Here is a 25,839-nt window from a genome sequence, read left to right on the forward strand (position 1 = left end):
CAAAAACACAGGGAAGCAAGAACAGGTTCCAACACTACCTCATTCAAGAACTTGGAATTCTCTCTCTCGGCCTCCTGTTTTGCCCTTTGCCACTCTTCCCTCAGTTTCTCCTGCTCACGTTGATATTTTTCCTATAAGAAATGACAGCATATTAATCAATAGGTAGATGTTAACCTTTTTATGAGTTTTGCTAGCTCATCCTTTTACCTCAATCTTTAAAGACAGAGAAATTTCTTTTAACCAATCAGACTATAGTCCTCAAAGTAGAAAATGGCTTATATTAAAATGCAGGCATGGGGAAAGGGGAGACACTCAGAATTGAACCCAAATACAACCTTTACCATGGCTGTAATTCATCAATGCCCCTAAAGCTAACTGTAAGGGAGACTGAATTTCTCCACCTGGACTGTGCACAGAGCTTATGGGTAGGGTAGTACGTCCTCACAAAACCTATCTACCTACCACTCATAAGAAATGCTATGTTCATTGCAGCATTACGGACAATGGCCAAGACATGGAAACAACCTAAGTGTGCTTAGGTGGATGACTGATAAGATAGAGAAGATGTGGCATATATATATAAGTGAATACTACTCAGCTATAAAAAAGGAAAAATTACTGCCATTTGCAACAATATGAATGGATCTTGAGAGTATAGTGCTAAGTGAAATAAGTCAGAAAGAAATGGACAAGAGCCATATGATTTCACTCCTATGTGGGATATAAAATAGAAAGCAATAAACAAATAAAAAAACAAACTCATAGGCACAGACAATAGAATGGTGGTTACCAGAGGGTAAAGAGGGTGAGGGGAAGATGAAGAGAGTGAAGAGGGTCAAATATATGGTGACTGGAAGGGACCAAAGTTTGGGTGGTAAGCACACAATGCAATATACAGAGGATGTATTATAGAATTGGACATTTGAAATCTATAAAATATTATTAATGTCACCCAAATTAATTTAATTTTTAAAATAGTACATAAAAAATAAAAAAATATAAACTAGAGTGCTTTATATGCTCTAAAAATATACATAAGGGTTAATAAAAAAATTTTAAAGGATGATTCTGGAAAGCTTCAAAATGAAAAAGTAATTGTATTTTAATAGAAAATTATTTTTAATACAAAAAAATATTTTGTGTGTGTGTTAATACAAAATGCACTACTGATCAAGGATCTGTTAATTATGAGGTTATTGGCTTTTTAAATTTCTGTTTCCATCTGCTTCTCAATACAGGTTGACAGGGCCCAGGGAAAGGCGGTTGCAGGAGGCCGGCCTCCTGCGGCTCCGAGTCCCAGCCAGCCGTACCTGCAGCAGGCGGTCCTGCTCTTTCTGCCACCTCTCCTGCCGCTTCCGCTCCTCCTCCGGATCCCAAGCCCAGCGACTCGGGGCACTGATGGTTGGAACTGGAAGCTAACCAGTGATGAGAAGAGGTACAAACATTTATATATGCACATCTGCATATATAAATTATTCATACCACCCTTTGCCTAGACTATACCAAAGGACAGTTGGCTTTATATTTCAAAATAGGTCTTTTGAACTTCAAAAGACTGACTGGATCACCTCATTTATTCCAAAACAGAAGTGAACGCTACTTACATCAGGAACCACAGAATCAGAGCTTCCTATAATACAGCAGCATGCGGGCAGGGAAAAGAGAAAATAACAGTATAAGTCTTTTCATTTCTATGAAATAATTCCTTTCAGAAAGTTGTATCACTAGCTGTTTCTATGCCAGTATACTAAGTGACATCATTTTTTTTAAGACAACAGGAGTAAATGCTTTCTTTCTCTTTAAATTCTTCTCTGTTACTAATCTTTCAAATTCAAAGCCAGTTAAAAAGAAAAAAGAGTTAACTATGGATGCTAAAGGTACAACCAAATTTGAGGTACTAGTGCAGGATCAATGGTGTATTTATGAATAGGAGAGTGCGTTCTTTTATTAAAAGACTGCATAATACTGTAGTATCTCATAGTATGGCCTCTTTTTAAAAAATTATTTCAAATGTTTTAACATCTACCAAATCCATTTTTTTTTACTTGCCACTATTCAATTACAACTTGAGAACTGTAACTTATATTTTTCTAGTCTTCTTGCTATTAAGCTAGTTTTATTAAATTAGCTACCACATCAAACATGGTCAAGAAACATTTCCTTTTTATCTCCTATTATTTGAAACATAAATATTCAGACATCATATGTATGGCATAGTGTTATTTCTTTAGTCTGGGGAAGGGGTCTACATAAGTATGTGTCTGTAGTATAATACAATGAACACAAGCAAGTAAGCAAATTTCATAAAATATACTCTCATAAAGTAGTTTTAAATTTTCCTGAAACCTCAGCTGTCAAATAAATTATTTGGTTACACAATTATATTTTCCAAGAAAACTGCTTTGAGACTTAGGGAAATATTCTTCCCTAAAATAGCCTGTTGAAGGAGTAAAAATTAGAATAGAAAAAGAAAAGGAATTGCTTTATTTTAGCCAATCTGAGTTTAGCCAATTACAGTATCATACTGTATCACTTAAAGTACCATGGAAAAACAGAAGTTTAACAAAAAAACATACATATATGCAAAATTCACTTGTTCACAGATGTATCAAAAACACTAAGGATACTGACACAAATAGACCTTGCATGTGCACAGCTGGTGAATTTTTATTTATGGTCAAGACACTGTAATTCACTGAAAGAAGACTACTAGAAGATTAACACAAAAAATAAAAGTTCAGTAAACATTATGTTATGAGGCAAGTTTGTAAACATTTGATAATCTTAAAAGTAAGAAACAATAACATTTCAGACACTAACAGCACACTCCCCACTGACTGTGCCATTGCATCTCAAATGCTTGGATGTTACTTTTAAGTTCTCCATAGTAAAACACAGAGCTCAAGCTGCATGCATGAGATGAAGCAATAGGCAAACATGAAAGGGAAGGAAAGGCCACGTGCACCGCCATCAAAAAGGAACACTGCCCAACTACACCAACAGTGAGAACTGCAAAATTCACTTGTTTACAGATGTAACCAAAATGTATTTACTTTTAATTTACTTCAAAATCAACAGAGCAGTCCTATTAACACTCCAGAGCCGCCATCCCAATAGCAAGAAACAACTTTGCTTTCTCATTAGGAACATTTTCTAGAACCAAAAAGTAGAGATCTTTAAAAATTTAGCCAATTCTATGTTGGTGTAATCTAACATTATGCAATTTGTAGGAAGCAGTAAGGCTTAAATGAAATGCCTCACGTCTAACTTTCACCCAGTGGAAAGAAGTGTGTGTTTAATAGCATCTCAATTTTTTAATTAAAAAAGAAACTTCAGAGGTACAAAGGACACGCAAAGACCCATTACCACAGAGGTAGACCCATGAACTGTAAGAAAAGCCTGATGACCCTAGGGAAAGAATGGAAATGGGTTATGTCACATGGTCATGATGACAGCCAGAATACAGAGGCTCAGCGCCCAGCACCACAGACTATCACGAGAGAATGAAGGGTGGGAATGATACCATGAAAATGCGTGACTTGTTAGCTTAGTGGTTTACCTTGCTCAAAAAATTGGGACCGCCTTTTTAAGTTTTTCAAAGAAATAGGTTCAGATGCTGGTTAAAAAATACAAAAAAATATATATCAATAAGATGTCATTCATTTTCATTTCTCAACACTGGAAAACCAAATGATACTTGGTATATATCTTTCTAATCTGTCGCAGTATTATTTTTTTATTAATAAAAATGACAAAACTGGTAGCCATAGAAGATATGGATTATTTCAAAGCACAAAGACACACAAATTTTTTAGTAGTCTATACTACATTCAAAGTAGTAAAAGGAACTAATATTTTGATTAATAAATTTTAGCAGAGAAGCAGTGTAGTTTCACAAAAGCCAAAGTGCCATCTTCTGTGCTGGGTCACACAGCTTTAGGAAAATGGAAATGAAAATTTTTTGCTTAGGTCAATTAAAGATCTTTAATATTACAGGGAAAACTGTTTGTAACTAAAAGTTTTCACAATACAGGTAAGTAAAAAGGCACTGAAAATTAATGGGGTGGAAGACAAGAAAATAAGTATTACCCAGAGGGAAAAAATACAAAGAAATGCTAAAATTAAAACATTCTTTTAACTAGAATATTTTTCCTCATTTTCAAGACCTTACAGCCATTAATTTTAAGTAAAACAAATGGTGTCCTGTCAGATAAGACAGAAAAAGAAAACATTGACTTCTACGAATCTGCTGCAAGGTTATAGCAAATGATTATTATACTTGAATTTATTCATAAAATGCAAATGCAACTCTTACTTGATAGTGGTTGTTGTTTACTTATCTTAAGAAAACCCTCAAATGACAGGACCTGTGCAGTCCCATACTCACTAATGAGTTCAGTGTCTTATAAGTTTGTTTTGCCTGAGTCATTGGCAGAACAGAACCTGGGTGTCTAAGATTTAAACTCATGAAGAAATAAGTCATGTTTTAAAAACTCCTTTGATAAAGAATGCAATATCAAACAAAATATAGTCACTTCCAATGATTAGAAATTAAACACAAGATAAGTAATCAATAAAGAGATGGAAATTCATAAACTTACTCTGGCTTTGACCTATGTATTATGAACTGGCAAATGTAGATTCAAAGCCACCAGACTGGTGTGAATACACAGCCCCATTCCTGGCAGTCTAGTTTCATGGTAAAAGAAGCTTCATTTTCTTTGGGTCTCTTTCCCTGCCTATGTGGACCAGATCTTTATTTATTTTGTATGCCTAAGGAATAGCACACAGCATGTGGTAGCTAAATTATTTATAGACCAACAGAAGGAGGAAGACAATGCTAACTCCATAAAGCAAAATTATCCTAGGTACTATCCCTGCCTTTTTTTTTTTGTATAGCTGGGTACTTTTGTTAACAACTGTCATTGCCATTGGCATTTCACTGTTAGTACTAACTTCTTCCAAGCTTGTCCCTTTCACAACAATAAAAAGAGAAAGGAAACTTCATTCATCGTTTGTATTTAACTAAGGTTCCCTTTGGCAGCATTCGATAGCAAGAAGGCTGATGGTCCCAGGAAAACCAGTCTTTCTTAGTTGGCTTAGACACACAGGCACTCAAAGCTCCTGGACACGCTGCCAAAGCTCTGTTTGCAGTGCCTAACTATTCAGCAGTGGAACTGAGCGCCCTTCCACCTGGCTGCAATTGGATCCCGGTGCTAACCTTTTAGTTTCAACTTGCAGTGGATTAGTTTTTCTTTCACTCACAAATATTAATTTTTGTAATAACAGAACTTGGATGTTATGACTTTTATTATACTATAAATGTAAGTAATAATGGTGGTGTTTACCTTTCAATTCAAAAGTATTGCTTTCATCACGAATTCCATTTATTTCCTTGGACTCGGTATTCTGGAAAGAATAAAAATACCAGTTAACAACATGCTCTCCAATTGGACTTTGGGCTTAAATAATGCATTTCCCATTAATGAAAATATCTTTTAGTAAGATGAGCTATTGAGGATATTAATATGTTCTTTACAACTTTCACATATAATAGATACCTTTATTCATTACTCTTTACAATTTATGGAAGGATTAATGACCAGCTGCAAGCAAGAATGGCTTTAAGTTCAGTCATTAATTTTCTAAGCAACATGATGCATAAAATAATGATCAATCCATTTGGCTTTTATGAGTAACCAACAAAGTTATATAGTACACTCTAATACTTATATTTGTCTTACACAATGTAGCAGGTCCCTGTTATTAGATAAAAGGGGGTATATCTTAGATAACAATATATATCTAAGGAGTCAATATAAACATTTACACTGCTTATAAAAATTAGGGGATATTTATAGTTTCATATTCATTTTGAAATATCCCCTAATTTTTGTGAGCAGTATATTTGAAAATTGAAGTACTGCTTTGATACTTAGAAAATTTTCTATATTATAACTATTTTAATCAATTATGTAACTGAGTATCTTTTAACCATATAGATAAGTCTACCCACCAACTTCACCTACACAAGGACTAAAAATGCTTTATAAGGTTTTAAATTACACACAATTACACTTATTTTTACCAGTAAAGACTAAAGAAAGCATAGAAAAGTCATAGTTTGTAATTTTACATAATTACCACTTCACATTCACAAAGATCTGATGAAAGATTGCTAAGGAACACCTGCAAAACACCAGTATGGGCTCTTTTGATTTTACCATTATAGAACTAGTTATTACTCTAATTATTAATAAGTAATGCTTACGATGTTCAGAGATACATTTTACTCTCCTTACTATAAATTATCTTATTTAATTATTTGTTTTTAAAGTAGCATCAAAGTTGTTCAAATAAAATAAACTCTTCCTCCCCAACATACACTTCCTATAGTTGCTTGCTTTAAACAAACATTCCCACTTCTCAAAATACTTACAGAATTCTGAAGGCTCTCTGGGAAATCAGTTGTCATGGATAGATTTGAAGATCTGTCTGAGCTGTAAATTCCAGACGTTGCCTCAATCCACTTTGTTTCAGGTGAACCTATAATTTTGGTAGCCATACTGGTGAGATTGAGGGTTTTATGCCGTGTAAATAGCGGGAAAGGCTGGTCTTTGCCCCAGTCTGATTGGCACGTGAAGATCAAGAAATGAGTACACATAAATGTTGAAGTGGAAAGAACAAAGTTACTGAATGCACATAGACAAAATGCACATACACAAGACAGACAAACAAATCAGGTAGTTGTGTGAAAGAAATGAAAAGTTCTAAGGCCTTTCCCAAGAGACCCCCTTCTGAAAATACAAGGGTTAGAGCATGTTAATAATGAAAAGACTAGCAAATCTGCCGAATCCTTCTGTAGGCCACGACTGGATATTATTTTTTGATATCAGAATTTGGTAGGTCTGGGGAGGCTTAAGGCATCCCATCTAACTTCTATCACTAAGAAAAGCAATAATGGGATGTATTTTGAAAGTTTCTTGAGAATGAACAAAGGAACATGCCCTCTCATGTTCTCCCTTACCCCGGTTACAGTTATGGTGCTGTAGAGAAAGTCCAATCGTAATGTCATTCTTAATATTCAGCATTATCATATGACTCCCTAAGGCAGACAGATACAATTACACTCAAAAGAAGTGAAAGATACATTTTAATAAATAAAAAAACAATAGTCTTCAGTTGATATATGCGTTAAAAGTCAATCCAGCTTATAAATCAATCAATAAATAATGTCGAATTCAGTAAATTTGCTAGTGAAAAGTTTTCATACAGAATATTCAAGGATGTACCTCTCATGATTTGTCTCGACATAACCAAAAAATATCTTTAAGTAAAAGATGAAAAGGTAAAATAAAGAGTAAAAATGTTATTGAAGCAAGCTGTTATAACCACTTGCCAAAGACCAGTTCCCAATTGAAAAAGCCAGACACAGCGGTAAAACCAACTCACCAGACTTTCCATACCGCCTGACATCCATTACTAGGTTTCCAGTTTCTTGAGCATTAGCCATGGTTTCTTCCCACTCTTTTGTGTCCTGATATGAAAACTTGGTGTTGTTGACGGCAATAATCTCATCATCTACCTGTAGCTGAGAAAATTCTGCTGGGCTACCTGCATAAAGCAAAATGAACAACCAATTTATAAACAAACAGGCTCTACAGTCATTGCTTATTTAAATTAAAAAAAGACTTTAACCTCAACTAACCATTTCTCATCATTTTTCAGGTGAAAAAGAGTCACAAAATTTCTCAGTTATCAAACATGTGAGTATCAAAAATACAGAAAGCACCACAGGCATTTTTTTTATTCTGTAGTAGATATCATCTGCATTAACATTTAAAGGACAAATGATAAGTTCATCTGTTCAAGAAATATTTTTTATTAACCTCCTAAGAACAAAGAAAATTTTTCATTATTTTTAAACTAAAAACGTGCAATAAACAGCATGTTAGTTGAGCTTCCAAATCTAAATGTACTCTGGAACAGAGAAGAAAACAGGTCCACTTAAAATTGCTTAAAATTACTACTTACTGTTATCCCATTAAAGAAGTCTTGACATTTCAAATAAATAACCAGTTAGCATGCAATTTTATGTAGCTAAATATGTAAATGAGGAACTTCTCTTAACTACCAGAGCTTTCTTTTTAAGTTTAGGCCTTGAGGTAATATTTTGCTAAGAGTTCTGGGCTTGACTTGGCATAACCCTGCGTGGGGGTGGGGTAACCGCTTTGTAAAAGCCCCAAAGCATCTTAAGGACTCCATAGGCAATAGTTGTATTACGATACTCGGAAAACAACACTTTATTATACAGCACAGATAGATCTACCGCATTCATCAGCGATTCTTTATTAGCATTTTCAAATATTAATACTATAATTTTGACAAATGAATTCTGTGATAGTCACAAAATTAAGACTCTTCAAAACTAAAATTAGTTAGGCAACCGCAATCACATGTAGTGTGTATTAGTCTCAGGGAAGAGGATGCGTCTCCTTGCTTTACTGCTGCATTTTCCACATGTGTGTTCTCCTGTATCAAATAAACTAAGTTCTTGGGGGGGGGGGGAGGGTGCACAGCATAGGATAACAAAGGAGAAGAAATTTCAGTAGAGTGAAATCGATGAATTACCTGCTTCGACTGATGCTACGAAGATCCCGGAAATATCCCATTTTACTGTAAACCCAAAGTCAAGACTGTTCCCAGGCTTCTGGTTTATGCTGATTCTCATATCACTGAACTGATCCTGAAAACAAACATGAAACGCTGGGATCAGGTATCCCTGGCACCCACATGGAGGAAAGTCTATCCATGCAAGAAGGGAGGCTGCAGGCAAGGTACACTTGAATTATTTCACGATCAACTAGAAGTTTCATTCATTTTTTCTTGGGGTTGGTAAAACATTTATTTATAAAAATATTACCAAGTTTATTACTTTTCTTCCAAAATAAGGGAAATTTATATAAACAGATGTTTTTCTTCATATAAATATATAAAATAAAATCAGTTGGCCACTGATAAAGCATAGGCTTTGCACACCATATAATTTAGCTTACTTTGCAGACCTTTTGTTATCCCCCAGAAATAAAGCTGAGTGAGAAGGTGTGTGTATGTGTGTGAAAGAGAGAGACAGAGAAATGGAATATTCTTAAGCCACGAGAAGAGGAACATTCTGCCACTTGCAGCAAAACAGATGAACCTGAACATATGATGCTCAGTGAGATAAGCCAGGCAGAGAAAGATCAGTACTATAGTATCATGTATATGTGCAATGTAAGGAAGCCAAACCTGCATAAACAGAGTAAAATGGTGGTTACCAGGGAATGGAGTTGGGTACATCGGGCACATGTTGTTAAGGGTACTAACTTGCAAAAAGTGGTTAATAAGCCCTAGAAATGTAATGCACAGTAAAGTGAATATAGACAATATTATATTATAATCATCACACTTGTTAGAACTAGGACTTAATGAGTCTAACCATAAAAAGGATAATTATGCAATGTCATAGAGGTGCTAATTATCAGTGCATTTATGAAATATATAAATGTATCAAATTAACATGTACACCTTAAATTTACAGTCATATGTCAAATATATATCAACAAAATGGCATTTTTAAAATGTAAAAAATTACTTAAATCACTTATTTTTAAAACGTCACTATGCTTATAAAAAAATAAAATAAATAAATAAAACTTCCAACACTGAACTTACTCAGGTGAATAGTTTCAAGGGGTTCACAGACATAATTCAGCTACCAGTAACATGCTCATCTAGGACTGGCACGACCCCCACACAACATTTGGCATTTTGGTAAGGCCCCTTTGCCTGGCCACTGCCACACGAAGATCTGGTGGTAAAGGCAGCGCTGCTGAACAAGCTACAAGAAGCACAACCATGCTCCATCCCTGCGGAAGCAGCAGTAAGACACCAAGAGGACCCCTACTGACACACCCTAAGCTATAGACACACTTCCCTGAAGTGACATCAGCCCACAAGTCTAAGAGCGATAGCCACTTGGACAATAGATAGAACTTTATTTCTGTGTTCATCACTATACTACACAGCAACAACTTCTAAGTTTCACAAGCCATTTCTCAAAACAAATATTTTAAGTTTTCAGTATACTCTACCTGTGAAAAATTTATCTTTCATCATTTACATGTTTTGTTTCGGGTAAGCAGAAGATATGAAGTTTAACATAGTGAGTTTCCCAGACTAGTTTAGTTCTTTGATTTACAATCATAAAGAAGTTAGACTTAAGAGTTTAAAAATATATATTCTTTTTTGTTTGTTTGTTTGTTTTTGCATTTTTCCAAAGTTAGAAACGGGGAGAGACAGTCAGACAGACCCCCGCATGCGTCCTACTGGGATCCACCCGGCACGCCCACCAGGGGGCGATGCTCTGCCCATCTGGGGTGTCGCTCTGTTGCATCCAGAGCCATCCTAGCACCTGAGGCAGAGACCACAGAGCCATCCTCAGCACTGGGGCCAGCTTTGCTCCAGTGGAACTTTGGCTGCGGGAGGGGAAGAGAGAGACAAAAAGGAAGGAGAGGGGGAGGGGTGGAGAAGCAGATGGGCGCTTCTCCTGTGTGCCCTGGCCGGGAATTGAACCTGGGACACCTGCACGCCCTGGCCGCTCTACCAACCGGCCAGGGCTAAAAATATATATTCTTAAAGCCACTTTATTTTTCAGAAAAAAAATAAAACCCTACAACTTCTCCATTTTAATTTAAACTTAACTGCAATTCCTGAAGACTTAAGTTTTTCTACCTTTAAAACAGGTTTAAAATCCAAGTGAGAATACTCAGAGAAAATTTTTTCATTACTTATCTAAGAATTAGAAGGAAGGCACTAAATAAAGAATTAAGAATTTACTATATAATATGAACACAAAAGTTAAGTGCTGTAACAATATTCACTTACTCATTTGCTCACCATTAATTTTCTTTGTGTTTTATTCTATACAAGACACAGTGCTTAGAACTTTGGAAAACAAAAGATGAAATAGGCATGGCCTTTGCTCTCCAGAAATAATTACTGACTCTTCAATAGTGGGTATGGGATTTCTTTAAGAAAAAATTTATAGCTAATTATAAAGAAAAATTTTCATCAAAAAGCTTGTAAAGTGGTTTAAATATAGCAACCCAGATATAGTTAGTAAGAACACTCATTAATAATCAGCCTAAACACCAATCTCCAGATGAATAGAGAAATAAATAAAGCTCTGCTATGAATAGAGAAAATTACTGTTTAGTTCAATTCTACTCCTTACCCAAAACCACCATACACTTAGAGATGACTCAAAGAAAATAAGTGGGCATCTTCACTACTCTTACCCCTCCAAAAAAATTCCAACTTAACCCCAATTAAAGTGCAGAATCTATTACTATATAAAGGAAGAAAGACAAATGATAGGTTAGATATTCAAGACACTAATTGAGGTTTTTATCTTGAAGAATAAAAGACAGAATGGAGATTTAATAAATAGTCTCAAAATACGTAAAGAATTACTTTATGGGACAGAGCAAGTGAATAGTATCCTTTACTAGCAAATACAGGATAAGAGAGAATAAGTTTAAACCACAGATGGAAGAGTCTCATAATTATATTAGACCAGACAATTGTCCCACAAAGGGCTGCTCTTACCTTGGAAATAAATCTCTACTTGAACATATTAGACAAAAAAAGCAGATAACTACCTCCCTGAAAGAGTTAACAGAGGACAGTGTCACTATGGCTACAGCCTGGCAGACTGTTGTATGAATCCTTGGGACTGTACACAGGCAAAAGGAAGAGAGAGCCGCATGGGCAACTACAGGTCCACTTCTGTCAGTAACTAGGTGACCGCAGGCATGCCAGTGAGCCATCTCTCTCACAAATACATTGATTTTCAAGTCTTTTTTCTCCTCAAAAGCCTATTTTCAAATGAAAGCCTTATGCCTACCATGTCCCTCCCAAAGCAATATATAGAAAAGAGTAAGGAGGGTAGTTCAGAGTTGCAGGTTAGGGACCCAGAGCCCCATCTGCACGGCCTCCTCCCTAAGGCAGTCCCTCAGATCTCTCCGTGGGATTCGAGGTTATTAAATTAGGTTATCCCTGACACTTCCAGCAGGAGGACATAGCTATAATTATTGTCGAGCATAAATCATTCCACAATAATTTCACTTAGGATTTCTAGTTCCATATTTTTCTCTGTAAGATGCATGCCACATGCATATTCTACAAAGGATCCATGCTTCAGAAGATAATGAGGAATGACCTTCAGAACTGATGAAACCATATATATAAATTATTGGAGGAAATCTAGATTCTTAATAACTGACAAAGAATTATTCCAAGTAGCTTAAGCACTCTATGCCGGAAACAATAAAATATAGTTATCAACATGTCAGTATTTAAAATTAAAAAAGATTTCTCTCAAATTAGGTATAATTTAAACAAATATACATTGAAAACTGTGATTTTTTTTAAAACACGATGATCTGAAATAGCAAAATAAGATTTATTTTTATGAGATCTAGTGAATTACAATCCTCACACATCATCACAAATGGGAATTAATGAAAACAGAGTCAATTTTACGAATTAACAAGTCAGACAGCTATTCTCAAACTTTTACAATTAGATAAATGTGTTTACTTAAGGGAAGACTACTTCAGTTGATGGAATTAAACACTAAAAGCAGATTCAGGCTGTTAAGTCAGAAATAACACAGGAACTAAATAATCTTTGAGTTCTGTACACATGGCTCTTTACTGTCTTTCTTCTGGGGTCTAAAGTGGGCCTTAAATCATGACGCTGCTCAGCTACGGGAGCTACTCCTTCTCCAAAGAGGCTTCCATACCTGCTTTCTCCAGTTCCTTATTCCAAGGAGGGAGGGGCGTTTCCAGCTCTACCACTTCCCTTACCTGTCCCTCCCAAATCCATTTACAATCCTCGCCCCACCAGACACTACCAACTCTTCCTCCGTTCAGGGGATCGTCTTCTAAGTCCCCTACTACTTCCTTTCTCTTGCCTTTTTCCTTCATCTCTCTGGATACCTTCCAGTCTTGTCAGCACATTCCTCCTCTTTCCATTGTCAGCTTGTTGTTGTTCCTCTCATCGGTCCCCCACCTTTTTGACCACCTGCCTTCCTGAGCAACCTTCTCCACTGCTGTACCTTCAACTACCATCTAAGCCCAACATATCTAAACCTACATTCACTACCTTCCTCCCCAAACCTGCTCTCCCACCTCCCGTTTTGCCATGTACTGGTGAATCACGTCCTCGTCCAACCAGATGCCTAAGTTAGAAACACCAGGTTCTTTCTGGGCTCTTCCTTCTTTCTTCTCCCAACTGCTCCCCACCCCATCTTCTCACAATGGTCCCACCTCCTCTCCAGCACACACGGGAAAGTGTTATCAAGTCCACAACCCATAAATCCCTCTGGAAGCAGCCCATTCTTCCATCCTCCTTCAGGTCATCACCTTAGTTTGGCCATGGTGTCCCCTCTAAACTGCTGTGGTCACCTTCCAATTGGCACTCAGGCCTCCAACCTTCTTTCCCCCCATCTTTCACACGGCTGCCCAAACTTTAGTAACAGAACACAACAATTATTCTCGCACACCCTGTTTTAAAATTGCTAGTAGCTCCTTACTGATTACTGGGTAGATTTCAAACTACATTTCAGAAATAATTCAGTCCTGATAAGGTTCAATAAATATATACCTTCCTCAAAATAATCTTAATGACTAAATTTTTATGAACCAGAAAATATTTCAGTCCCTATTGGCTCCAAAATTCTAGACACAGCAAGGTTAAAATAAGTCAACATTTGGTGTTTTCCCTTAAGGCAAGTTCTCAAGTTTCAGCATGTAATATTTCAAATAAAATTAAGGTCAGAGAAATTACAACTGTGGCCTCATCATTTAACAGACCTGCGGCATGTTACATAACTTTGAAATCTCAAGTATTTCACTGGTAATAATGGGGATAATACCACCTACTTTGCAAGGTTATTGAGAGGAATAAATGAAACACCTAAAAAGATGCCGCGGCATGGTTGACGACTAGTAATTACCTTCTTTTTTTCCCATGGAAACAATGTTATCCATTATATATATGCTGGTTAGACAGTTTCCAGATCAACTAAAGAAAACCTATTTAAAGCTTACAGACAGAGCTCTGAAGCCAATAGAACTCATCAGACAACAAACATAGATCCAGGCACTGTGCTGACAGTGAGTAAGGCAGGCTTGTGTCCTACCTTCACAAAGAGTCAGGTCTGGTGAGGTGACAAGCAAACAAAATGCATGGTGTGAAGCTGTTATAGGAGAAGCCCTGGGTGCTATAAGAGACATTTATCATAGGCTCGGGGATCAGGAAACGAGTATGTAAAAAGCTCCCTTCCTTCCATGTTTACCATGCTATATCTGCGGACTGCTTTCAAGAATCTGCAGCAGAGATTCCAAAATGTGGTTCTGGGTGGGATTTGAGAATAGCAGATTCTGACGGGACAAAATAAAATGAAAACCTGTAGGTAACTGCAGTTTGGAGGAAAATTACAAAAGCTATGTCTGTGGGGAGCTAGAAGAGGATGAAGGACTCTCTGCCCTTGCTCAAGGTCACCCCCAGAACTGTCCTTGTAACCTAGATTGGCAAGGTAGGCAGTCCAAAAAAGCAACACAAAAAAAGAGAAGGGAAAAGAGGGAATAGACAGGAGCACGACCCCCGGAGCTCAGCAGTGGAGATAGGAAAGAAATTCCCTAGGCAGAACCTGATGTCACACTAATTTCTTCCCTTCCTTATGCCTTTTCTTTCTTATGCCATAAACCGTCTTCTTACCACAAGTCTGTGACAGGCTCCTAACCAGTCTCTGCCCCCAGGCTTCATATCCTTAAAATAGTTCTAGGTAACATCACAGGGTTTACTTTCTAAAACACTCATTAATCTTAAAAGTCCCACATTAAGCCCTGGCCGGTTGGCTCAGCGGTAGAGCGTCGGCCTAGCGTGCGGAGGACCGGGGTTCGATTCCCGGCCAGGGCACATAGGAGAAGCACCCATTTGCTTCTCCACCCCTCCGCCGCGCCTTCCTCTCTGTCTCTCTCTTCCCCTCCCGCAGCCGAGGCTCCATTGGAGCAAAAATGGCGCGGGCACTGGGGAATGGCTCTGTGGCCTCTGCCTCAGGCGCTAGAGTGGCTCTGGTCGCAACATGGCGACGCCCAGGATGGGCAGAGCATCGCCCCCTGGTGGGCAGAGCGTCGTCCCATGGTGGGCGTGCCGGGTGGATCCCGGTTGGGCGCATGCGGGAGTCTGTCTGACTGTCTCTCCCTGTTTCCAGCTTCAGAAAAATGCAAAAAAAAAAAAAAAAAAAGTTCCACATTAAAGATCTTATAAGGACCTAAATTACCTGCTGGATCAAGTTTATACTTTAGTCTAGTAATCAAGGCTTTAAATAAAAAATCAATTCAGTAAATATTTACATGCCAACTACGTGTAAAAACTATGAAGGATACAAAGCATACCAGTGAAGGAGACACAATGAACATACAGAACAAGCACGAATTCAGCAAATGAAGCTTGCAAAGGTGAAAAAGTCAATTCCAACTAGGAGAAGGATATATATATATTTATATAAATTATATCTATTGATTGATTTTAGAGAGACAGGAAGGGAGAATAAGACAGAGGAAAATTGATTGTTGTTCCACTTAGTTGTGCATTCATTGGTTGATTCTTGTATGTGCCCTAACTGGGGATCAAACCCACAACCTTGGTGTATCAGGATGACACTCTAACCAAATGAGCTACCAGGCCAGGGTGGGGAAGGAGATATTTTGATTCACAAAAGAATTGACCCTCCTGGGCTTTGAAAGAATAGGAGGACTTCCTCAAAAAACAAAGATGGGTAAAGTAAACATTTTCAAATGGAGCAACAATAAAAACAAGTATTTCTGATGTGTTCAAAAAAAAAAAAAGCAAGCAGTCTCCTGTGGCTAAGTCACCTACTTTCCCACAACATGGTACAGTGTGGGTAGCTTCAGTCAGACTACCTGGGCTCAAATGCTGACTCTATCACTCAGTACCTTGTATGGCCTTGGACAAGGAACATGACCTCTCCATGCCTCCATTTCCACAACTATGAAAGAGTCACACAAGTGTCCTGAGGACTGATTAAGATGATGCCCTGAGATGCCTAGAATTGTCATATGGCAATCACTCAATAACAACAGTAAACAGCACTACAAAGGGAGCTCAAGACCATTGAGGAGGGACCTCAATGCTCCCCTGCATGCTCTGAACTCCACTGAACAGACTATTGGAGGCTCTGCAGCCGGGAGATTACTGAGTCCTACCAGCATCAACAGGTTACTGATGCCAGCCTTTGTAGAATGCACAAGCACATGGGACTATTTATAAAGCACTCGCATTGATGGGGAACAGGCCTGAACTTCCTCAGAGACAGGGAAAGAAAAATATAACCTCAAGGAAGATTCTGGCCTGATGAGGCAGTAGTGTAGTGGATAGAGCATCGGACTGTGACAAAGAGGACCCAGGCTCAAAACCCCGAGGTTGCTGGCTTGAGCACGGGATTGTTGGCTTGAGCATGAGATAATAGATGTGACCCCATGGTCGCTGGCTTGAGCAAGGGGCCACTCACTCTGCTGTAGCCCCTGGGTCAGGCACATATGAGAAAACAGGCAATGAACAACTAAGGTGCCACAACAAAGAATTTATGTTTCTCATCTTTCTCCCTTCTTGTCTGTCCCTATCTGTTCCTCTCTCTCTCTCTCTCTCTCTCTCTCTCTCTCTCTCTCTCTCACACACACACACACACACACACACACCGATTCTGGAGGGAGAAATAAAAGGACATCACTAGCAAAAGTGCAAGTAAAAAACAAGAAAAAAGACTGAAGAACATTCATAAAATTACCGAGATATCTAGTTCAGCCACACACTATTTTTCCCCCATTCTCTGAACTCTCAGAATTACATTTTGGACAAGAATGTGGAGGAGCATTGCATATGGCTTTGACATATTAGTGACTGTTTTGTGCCTTCACAGCCCTTTCCCCGGGCAGCAAGCTCCTTCCCAGTGACTCGAGCTGAGTGATACTTTACAAGCTGCTTTCCTCAGTGCAGAAGTGACACGCCAAGCATCTCAGGGATAGTCAAGTTGCCATATGACACATACCTATGTTCAAGAATTCCAACAGTTCCACTTGTTAAATAAAGCCTAATTTGGCTTGGTAAAAAAATCATTTCAAGTTTGGTGACAAAGGAGTATAAAACTATTAAGGATGAGACCTGAAACCATGCCGTGTTAATTCAGGTTCCTCTGACCTCAATAACCTGGCACACTCCCACGTACCACATGTGGCCTCTTTTTCTTAATCCCTGGTTGCAGCTAGTCACCTGCAGGCCAGAGGGAGTGACCTGTCCCTAGCGCCACTACCTTAATCAGGCTGCTTTGTCGGATTTGCCGTTGGAAAAGGTGAAGGTGTACATGCAAGTCCCCAAACGAAAGACACCTTGATGCTGCTCTCATTAGTCATCCACTAGTGCCTTTTGTTTCCCCAGAACAACACGGGCTAGTGTTCTCATCCACTGAAACTTACGGCGCTGATTATGTATTTCTAACTCTTTAAAAATGATGTTAAACACCTGAAACTAACAACATAATATTAACTGTAATTAAAAAATAAAATTTTTAAAATTAAATTAAAAATAAAGTTTAAAATGTAATTTACAACTAATGATTTTAGCAAGCTGCAAAAAAAATTTTTTTAGATATATGTTTGTAAATATGCATGGGGAAAACTGAAAGAAATACATTGAAATGTTAATAAGGATCATCCATAAATGATGAGATTACCAGTAATTTTTATGTATACTTTTTTGTATTTCCAAATTTTCTCAAGTTCATAGTTCTTCATAATCAGGGACAAATGCTTAAGGGTGTAAAGCTTTACAGTACTAATAAAAATCTAATAATATTAAATAAATATGCTACTTTAAATTATTTCACGAAAAGTTACTTCATTAATATAAGTTAGGCCGAGGTCTCTATTTCATGTTGTGCTTGGAAAACAAACAGGGAGGAGCCAGAGAAATCTAGACAAAGCTAAAGAAGCAGACAAGTTCTTCTATGCTAAGGGATTCACATATCACATTGCTTTACAAGGGTCTTTTTCTAAAGAGAAAAGCTTGACCTAGCCAATTAACAGCTCTTTAGCCTGTATATATAGAACATACTAAATAAAAGAAATTCATTGCCTAGTAATTCTCTTAAGTCTTCTTTGAGGATTTTAAGTAGGAAAAATGACAAGAACTTCCAGTCATTCTTCATCTGATCATATATTTTGTTTAGACTGCCAATGTTAAGGAACACAATTGTCACACTGTAACTTTCAATATTCCCAATAAGAGACAAGGAGTGGTACAAAATTCTAGAATTTCTAAAGTATAAATTAGTATTGAAAGTCACGAAAAGGTTAATATGATAAAGAAATTCCATGTCCCTAGAGGCCTGCACCTCTCATCTGTACCAGTTTCTCCTTGTGGTCAGTTAGTTTTCCTGAGCAGGGGCCTTCATTACCCATCTACTTATCAGACCTGCACGGAAAGCCTCCGGGTGCATCCTGCACCTGAATCCTGGACGGCTGCAGCGGTGGTGGAAAGGCAACAGCTGCTGAAACGGGCTCGAGAAAGAAATCCAGCTAAACCCCAAGGAGATTAGCCAATGGTCTCAATAACACCCATTTCATGGGATCGTCTGAAGCCATAAACTCAGTTGAAAGAGACCCACTTCCTTCAAAAACTGTTCGAAATAAAATGCAACCTCCTATTCCACATTATCAGTCCATGTATCTGATCAATGCCTAGAAACAGGGGTTGGAAACATGGGCTCCAGTTTAAATACTTATGTCTCTGAGCATGGGTGATTAAATGCCTTCTCAAACTCACCTTTGATCTTGACTCTATCTGTGGTGAACTCCTCCCTTCTCTAAGCTCAGACATTAAATCAGGGCCAGATGTTGAAGACAACTTGCTGTTAGAAGTGGCAGCCTGCTCCTGGGAAGGAGATGAGAACGGGGGTGTAGGTGAGGACAATCTGGTCACACCCTCTCCAGACGTCACTGCCTCGCTTTCGCTGAAGGAGCTGGAAGCCAGCTGGCCTGGGTCAGATTTTTGCACAGAGGTGATGACCGAACTATACTGAGTTCTCTTAATGCCTTCTGCATTTCCATTATATTTCCAAACGTCATCCATCTAAATGACAAACATCATTTTAAATATGGCACCGTTAGATTTCTGTTTTTAAATATATACATTAATATTTTAAAACTATAAAAGTAGCATATAGCTCACACAGGAAAGTAAAGATTACTAAAAGCTTGGAGCACATTCTTTCACATCACCAGATATGCACACATGTAGAAGGAGTTGTTTCCACAAAAGTGTTATTATAAACAGACTCTGAAACTGCTTTTGCTAGTCTACATTAATCCAGGTCAATAAATAGAATGCTACTCTTTTTAATTGTTGAATAGTCTATATTATGGATATCTACAATTTATTCACTGATAAGCATTTCAAAAATATTGCAACAAATACCACATATCTTTATTATCAGAACTGTTGTTTTTGTAGCACAGATTTCCAAAAGTAAAACTGTTGAATCAAAAGATATATATATATATACACACATTAATATATTTTTTAAAATTATAACAAGGCACTCTCAAACTAATTTATAAGAATGCCTGTTTCTCTGCATCCTTGCCAACATTAGACATTTTGAATCTGATGGGTAAAAAACTACATACTTCATTCTTGTTCTAATAATGTTGAACATGCACCTGGGTGCTTTATGTTATCAACCATTTAAATTCTCTCTCCCTTGAACTAGCTATTTCTATATCTATTTTTCTACACTTTGTGTTTTCCTTACCAATTTACTGTACCATTTAAAAACTTAGAGATACTGAGCCTGACTAGGCGGTGGCAAAGTGGATAGAGCATCAGACTAGGATGCTGAGGACCCAGATTCGAAACCGCAAGGACGCCAGCTTGTGTTTGGGCTCATCCAGCTTGAGCACGGGCTCACCAGCTTGAGCACAGGGTCACCAGCTTGAGCATGGGATCACAGACATGACCCCATGGTTGCTGGCTTGAAGCCCAAGGTCACTGACTTGAGCACAGGGTCACTCACTCTGCTGTAGCCCCCCAGTCAAGGCACATATGAGAAGCAATCAATAAACAACTAAAGTGCTGCAACTACAAGTTCATGCTTCTCATCTCTCTCCCTTCCTGTCTATCCCTGTCTGTTCCTCTCTCCCTCTCTCTCTCTCTCTCAAAAAAAAAAAAGAAAAAGAAAAAAAAATCCTTAGGGATATTGACCCTATAATACATTTTACTTCTACTTTTCCAAGTCTATTAATTATCTTTTGACTATGTTCAAAGTGTCTGTCATATAAAGTTAATTTTTACATTGTAAAACATGACTGTATTTTACTTAAGATAATGGTCAGGAATTTCCTGGCTAGTTTAGACAAGTTTCCGTCACTTCAATTTTTTTATATCAATTTTTTTCTTTTATATTTTAGTATTTCACATTGGCAGAGGTAAAAGGAACTTGAACATTGACCTTAAGACTGCATTTCTTGCCTGACCAGGCAGTGGCACAGTGGATAAAGCATCGGTCTGGGATGCAGAAGACCCAGGTTCGAGACCCCGAGGTCGCCAGCTTGAGTGCGGGCTCATCTGGCTTAAGCAAAAAGCTCACCAGCTTAGACCCAAGGTCGCTGGCTGGAGCAAGGGGTTACTTGGTCTGCTGAAGGCCTGCGGTCAAGGCACATATGAGAAAGCAATCAATGAACAACTAAGGTGTTGCAACAAAAAACTGATGATTGATGCTTCTCATCTCTCTCCATTCCTGTCTGTCTGTCCCTATCTATCCTTCTCTCTGACTCTCTCTCTGTCCCTGAAAGGAAAGAAAAGAAAAAAAAAAGACTGCATTTCTTCCTTTTACATAAATTTAATACACCTACTTTCAGGTTTGTGGTACTGCTTTATACACGCGGCAAATGATTATTTCATAGTCTATGTTTTTTGGGGTTTTTTTTGTATTTTTCTGAAGATAGAAACAGGGAGAGATAGACTCTCGCATGCGCCCGACCGGGATCCACCCGGCATGCCCACCAGGGGGCGATGCTCTGCCCCTCCAGGGCGTCGCTCTATTGCGACCAGAGCCACTCTAGCGCCTGGGGCAGAGGCCAAGGAGCCATCCCCAGCGCCCGGGCCATCTTTGCTCCAATGGAGCCTCGTTGTGGGAGGGGAAGAGAGAGACAGAGAGGAAGGAGAGGGGGAGGGGTGGAGAAGCAGATGGGCGCCTCTCCTGTGTGCCCTGGCCGGGAATCGAACCCGGGACTTCTGCATACCAGGCCAATGCTCTACCACTGAGCCAACCGGCTAGGGCCCACATAGTCTATGTTTTTTAAAAATACCAATATAAATAGAAATTATATAGTTTTTGAATATGTGATACATTTTAATTAACTGTACTCAAACATATCAAGTTCTAATGAAGTGGGAAAAATAGAAATTTGTACATAAAAACCTGAAAATATTTAGGTTAAACATGAAATTGCTGTTTTGTAAGTCTAAAAGAACTAACTACTGACAACTGCATATAGTTCTACCTAATACTTTACAAAAGCTATTTTTGAGAAAATCTTATGCTGAAAAATAAACACTCTGCTTTGGAATGTTGCTTATTCATTCTTCAAAATGTATCAGGTCCATTTCTTTGGACTTGTTTATTTATTGAGTGATCTTAGAGAGCAAGAGGAACGGAGAGGGAAAGAGGGAAAGTGAGAAAGAGAGAGGGAGAAAAAGAAACTGTGATTTGTTGTTTCACTTATTTATGCATTTATTGGTTGATTCTTGTATGTGTCCTGACCAGGGATCGAACATGCAACCCTGGCCTATCAGGACAATGCTCTACCCCAGTGGTAGTCAACCTGGTCCCTACCGCCCACTAGTGGGAGTTCCAGCTTTCATGGTGGGCAGTAGCAGAGCAACCAAAGTATAAATAAAAAGATAGATTTAACTATAGTAAGTTGTTTTATAAAGATTTATTCTGCCAAACTTAGTGAAAATCTGACATAAACTACTTGGTAAGTAATTATTATTATATGCTTTAACTTGCTGTAACTCTGCTTTATAAATTTTATAAAGTAAAGTTACTTCCCTACTTTATTTTTTTTTTTTTTCATTTTTCTGAAGCTGGAAACAGGGAGAGACAGTCAGACAGACTCCCGCATGCGCCCGACCGGGATCCACCTGGCACGCCCACCAGGGGCGATGCTCTGCCCACCAGGGGGCAATGCTCTGCCCATCCTGGGCGTCGCCATGTTGCGACCAGAGCCACTCTAGCGCCTGAGGCAGAGGCCACAGAGCCATCCCCAGAGCCCGGGCCATCTTTGCTCCAATGGAGCCTTGGCTGCAGGAGGGGACGAGAGAGATAGAGAGGAAAGCGCGGCGGAGGGGTAGAGAAGCAAATGGGCGCTTCTCCTGTGTGCCCTGGCCAGGAATCGAACCTGGGTCCTCCGCACGCTAGGCCGACGCTCTACCGCTGAGCCAACCGGCCAGGGCCGCTTCCGTACTTTATAAATCACCATTACTGTGGAACTGGTGGGTGGTTAGAAAATTTTACTACTAACAGAGATACAAAAGTGGGTGGTAGGTATAAAAAGGTTGACTACCCCTGCTCTAACCAACTGAGCTACCCCCAGCCAAGGCTTAATCAATTTCACTGAATTTAAAGCTTAATCCATTTTGCATCGTTGCTATAGTTTAAGCATTAAATGTCTATGGAATCTATACTAGCTAAAATAAAAATTGTTATATACGTTATGTACATTTTATACATCAAATATATATAATTCAAGCTTCTACACAAGCACAACAACAGTTTGCTCTTAAGAACAGAGTAAATGAACTGAGAACACTTTTTTTTACCGTGTAGGATCTTGGGAGCAATGAGATTCCCCTTGACTGAGAGCCAAAAGGTCTCGGTGTGACCACAGATGTCAACCTAGCTGTATCAGTTTTCTGGTAACTTCTGGGGAGAGAAGCTGAAACTCGAGTCGACTCCATTTGTGTACTCAGGGAACGCTGAGAAGACAAAGAGGCTAGGCGTTGTTCTTCCATGGGGCTCTTAGAAGGAAGCCAAGCTTCAGCTGTGAGAGCGTCCTCTCTCTTCACAAACGTTGCTGAATCTTGTTTAGGAATTTCTGTAGGAAAAGTTGTTCTCTTCTCTTCTACGCTCTCACTCTGGTGACTTGCTTCCATCATAGGCATTGTCAGGGGAAGCTTGTCTTCATTCACTACATCATCATCATCAGGATATATTCTACTCCTTGTTGTAACTGTAGACGTTTGATTTTGGGATTCCCTTAACAGAAACACACCAGAACCACAAAGTTATGCATTTGGCATACAAAGCTGAGGAGCAAGTCTCATTTTGTAATTAACATATAAAATGTACTGCAACTACCAACTTCTGCCAATAAGCAATATATATAATATTAACAGAATATGAGAACAGATACATGCAATTTTTTATGCCACACTAAGAAATATTAGAAGCTATTCTTCTTAGCAAGGCTCTCAAATAATTCACAGGAATTATTTTAAGTTGCAAAGATTTTAATAAGGAAATAAATTTTAATGAGATATTATTTACCAGACTTATCCACAAGTTGATACTTGCCTTCTCCCTGACCTATATGTACCTTAAGGTTTCAGTCACTGCTCTATAGGAAGCCTGACATTTGACCTTTATCCTGTCATGTTGCAATGCAAAAAATAAACCCTCACAATTTATTTTTATATTGTCTTCCTTCAAAATATAATACTAATTATTACCCCACTAAAACATGAAACGAATTTTGTTATATTTTACACAATTTAGTGAAGAATGGGAGCTGGTTTTATTTGACCATTCCATTCCTAGATTCAATTTAGAAGGAGAAAAAAATAGTTTATTTTCTGCACCAAATATAGCCAACACCACTCAATTCTGCATGTAAATACTCAATGTAAAAGGAAGAAATCATGCATATCTATTTAGCACTCATTTCTTTTGTTAATCCAAGTCACACTTTATAATAGCAATTCTTTGCATTTTCCCTGCAAAGCAAAATGCTGAAAGCTTCACTGCATATTAGAATACAGCTTAATAGTGGTGCACACTTCAATCACCCTTCACATACACAAAATTTCTATTGCTAACACAGATCTCTCCAAGCATGAGTCCCATCCAGCCTATTACCTGTCCTGCAGCATTTCCTTAAATGTCTTAGAGCTTCTCGCAGATTTCTCAAGTGCCAGCTTTTCAATTTCTTCCCTCTCTTCTTTTTTCTTCTGCAAATCTGAAGTGTAGCTTTTTCGGCGATCTTTCCATTTTGCAAGGTCCTGACAGAAGAAAATCACATCAGCACAGGCATACCTGAATTTCTACACACCCTTTCTAGCAGTGAGAGAGCACCAGAGTATCCCATTACATCGCTGAAACTATTCACTCCCACTTGATGCCAAGGTGCCCTAATTTTGCTTTTTATAGCCAGTGTTTCTGTACCAAGCCTTTATCTCCTGTGTCTGCCTAAAAGACCTGACCTAATAAGATAGACCCCATTTTTGTTTTCCTGCCTCATTTGCTCATTTCACAAAGGATGCTAAATGCTTGTAATTGGGTGCCAGGCCAGACAAATCAGGAACTACTGCAAGCTCATGTTCATCTCACTCCAATAATCTGGCTGTTACATGAAATGACAGTTTCACTAGTGAAACAAACACGATTGTGAAATGGTTGCGTGTGGAAGCACACCGGGTCTTCCATTTAGCAATCCCTGAGCTCAGCCTGCTTTGGGGCAAGGGAGCGTAAACACAGAGTAAGCAGCTGTGCTTCCCCTGCAGGAGCTCCCAGTCTAGGAGGGAAGGCAGACAGGTAAATACAAGTTCAACAGTGAGTGTGGCAGGATCCCTGAGAGAGTAGGGCTCCAGAGTTGAGAGTGGTCGATATCACCTCGAGCCAGGGTTTGGAAATGCTTCACTGGGGAGGCCAGACTCGCAGACGTGTCTGCAAAGTGGGTAAACTTCACATAAGGACATGGCATAAGGAAAATCACACAGGAAGAAGTAGACACCTCTTTCTCATATTCCTAGGAATGCAAGGCTCACCTAGCTGGGAGTACCAAGGACGGTCAACCTAATTCAGCTTTAAATTAGCCCTAGCAGTCTAAGGGGGTTCTAATACCCAAGCATTTGAAGGTACAACTTTTCTATGTCTCCAAGACAGAAATTCCATACTACGAACAGCGAATGTCATTCCAGCCCAAGTAGAAGCCTACCCAAGTTCTCAGACTAACGGGAATCTCACTCCACCGTCCCAGGACATGCAAAGTTAAGTTTGGTTTAGACCCTCTGAGAGTAGATGAAGCCATTTCTGCTTCAAAAACAGCCTGAGACCAGTATGAGCTATTTCCAGAAAGAACAAAAGTGGTGTGCATTTAATCCTATAGGATGACAGCATAAATTTTTATCTGATCTAACCAAATGGATAACTCTTCAATACTTATTACTTCCATACCCAAACAGCTACCATGTATCTTGGCAAAGTGCATTTGAATTGCAGCTCTTGACAATTAAATTGAGATCCCTAATAAAAGAGGCATTGGAATTTTGAAATGCAGCCACAGCAGGAGTTTCTTCTTCTTTGGAAAATTCAGACTTACTCTCTCCCTCTCTGGCCCTTTTTTTCATGCTACCACTCAACTCTAGTACCAT

General features: G+C 38.7%; 1 protein-coding gene across 9 annotated transcripts in view; it reads right to left on the bottom strand.

The window, feature by feature from the left end:
• Positions 1 to 25,839, bottom strand: part of LMO7 (LIM domain 7) — a 249,815-nt gene that overhangs the window by 16,094 nt on the left and 207,882 nt on the right. For 6 of the 9 annotated variants that reach the window (XM_066236557.1, XM_066236563.1, XM_066236564.1 and 3 more), the window contains 11 exons: positions 24,326 to 24,468; positions 23,011 to 23,446; positions 18,952 to 19,257; positions 8,632 to 8,746; positions 7,453 to 7,614; positions 6,440 to 6,627; positions 5,349 to 5,409; positions 3,560 to 3,616; positions 1,605 to 1,630; positions 1,311 to 1,415; positions 39 to 131 (listed from right to left, as the gene is read on the bottom strand). In XM_066236557.1, coding sequence (XP_066092654.1) covers positions 39 to 131; positions 1,311 to 1,415; positions 1,605 to 1,630; positions 3,560 to 3,616; positions 5,349 to 5,409; positions 6,440 to 6,627; positions 7,453 to 7,614; positions 8,632 to 8,746; positions 18,952 to 19,257; positions 23,011 to 23,446; positions 24,326 to 24,468 — 1,692 coding nt within the window. The remainder of the gene's footprint in view (positions 1 to 38; positions 132 to 1,310; positions 1,416 to 1,604; positions 1,631 to 3,559; positions 3,617 to 5,348; positions 5,410 to 6,439; positions 6,628 to 7,452; positions 7,615 to 8,631; positions 8,747 to 18,951; positions 19,258 to 23,010; positions 23,447 to 24,325; positions 24,469 to 25,839) is intronic. The other 3 variants (XM_066236565.1, XM_066236566.1, XM_066236559.1) reach the window with 1 other exon arrangement.

The sequence above is a fragment of the Saccopteryx bilineata genome, chromosome 6, assembly GCF_036850765.1.
Source record: "Saccopteryx bilineata isolate mSacBil1 chromosome 6, mSacBil1_pri_phased_curated, whole genome shotgun sequence".
NCBI lineage: Eukaryota > Metazoa > Chordata > Mammalia > Chiroptera > Emballonuridae > Saccopteryx > Saccopteryx bilineata.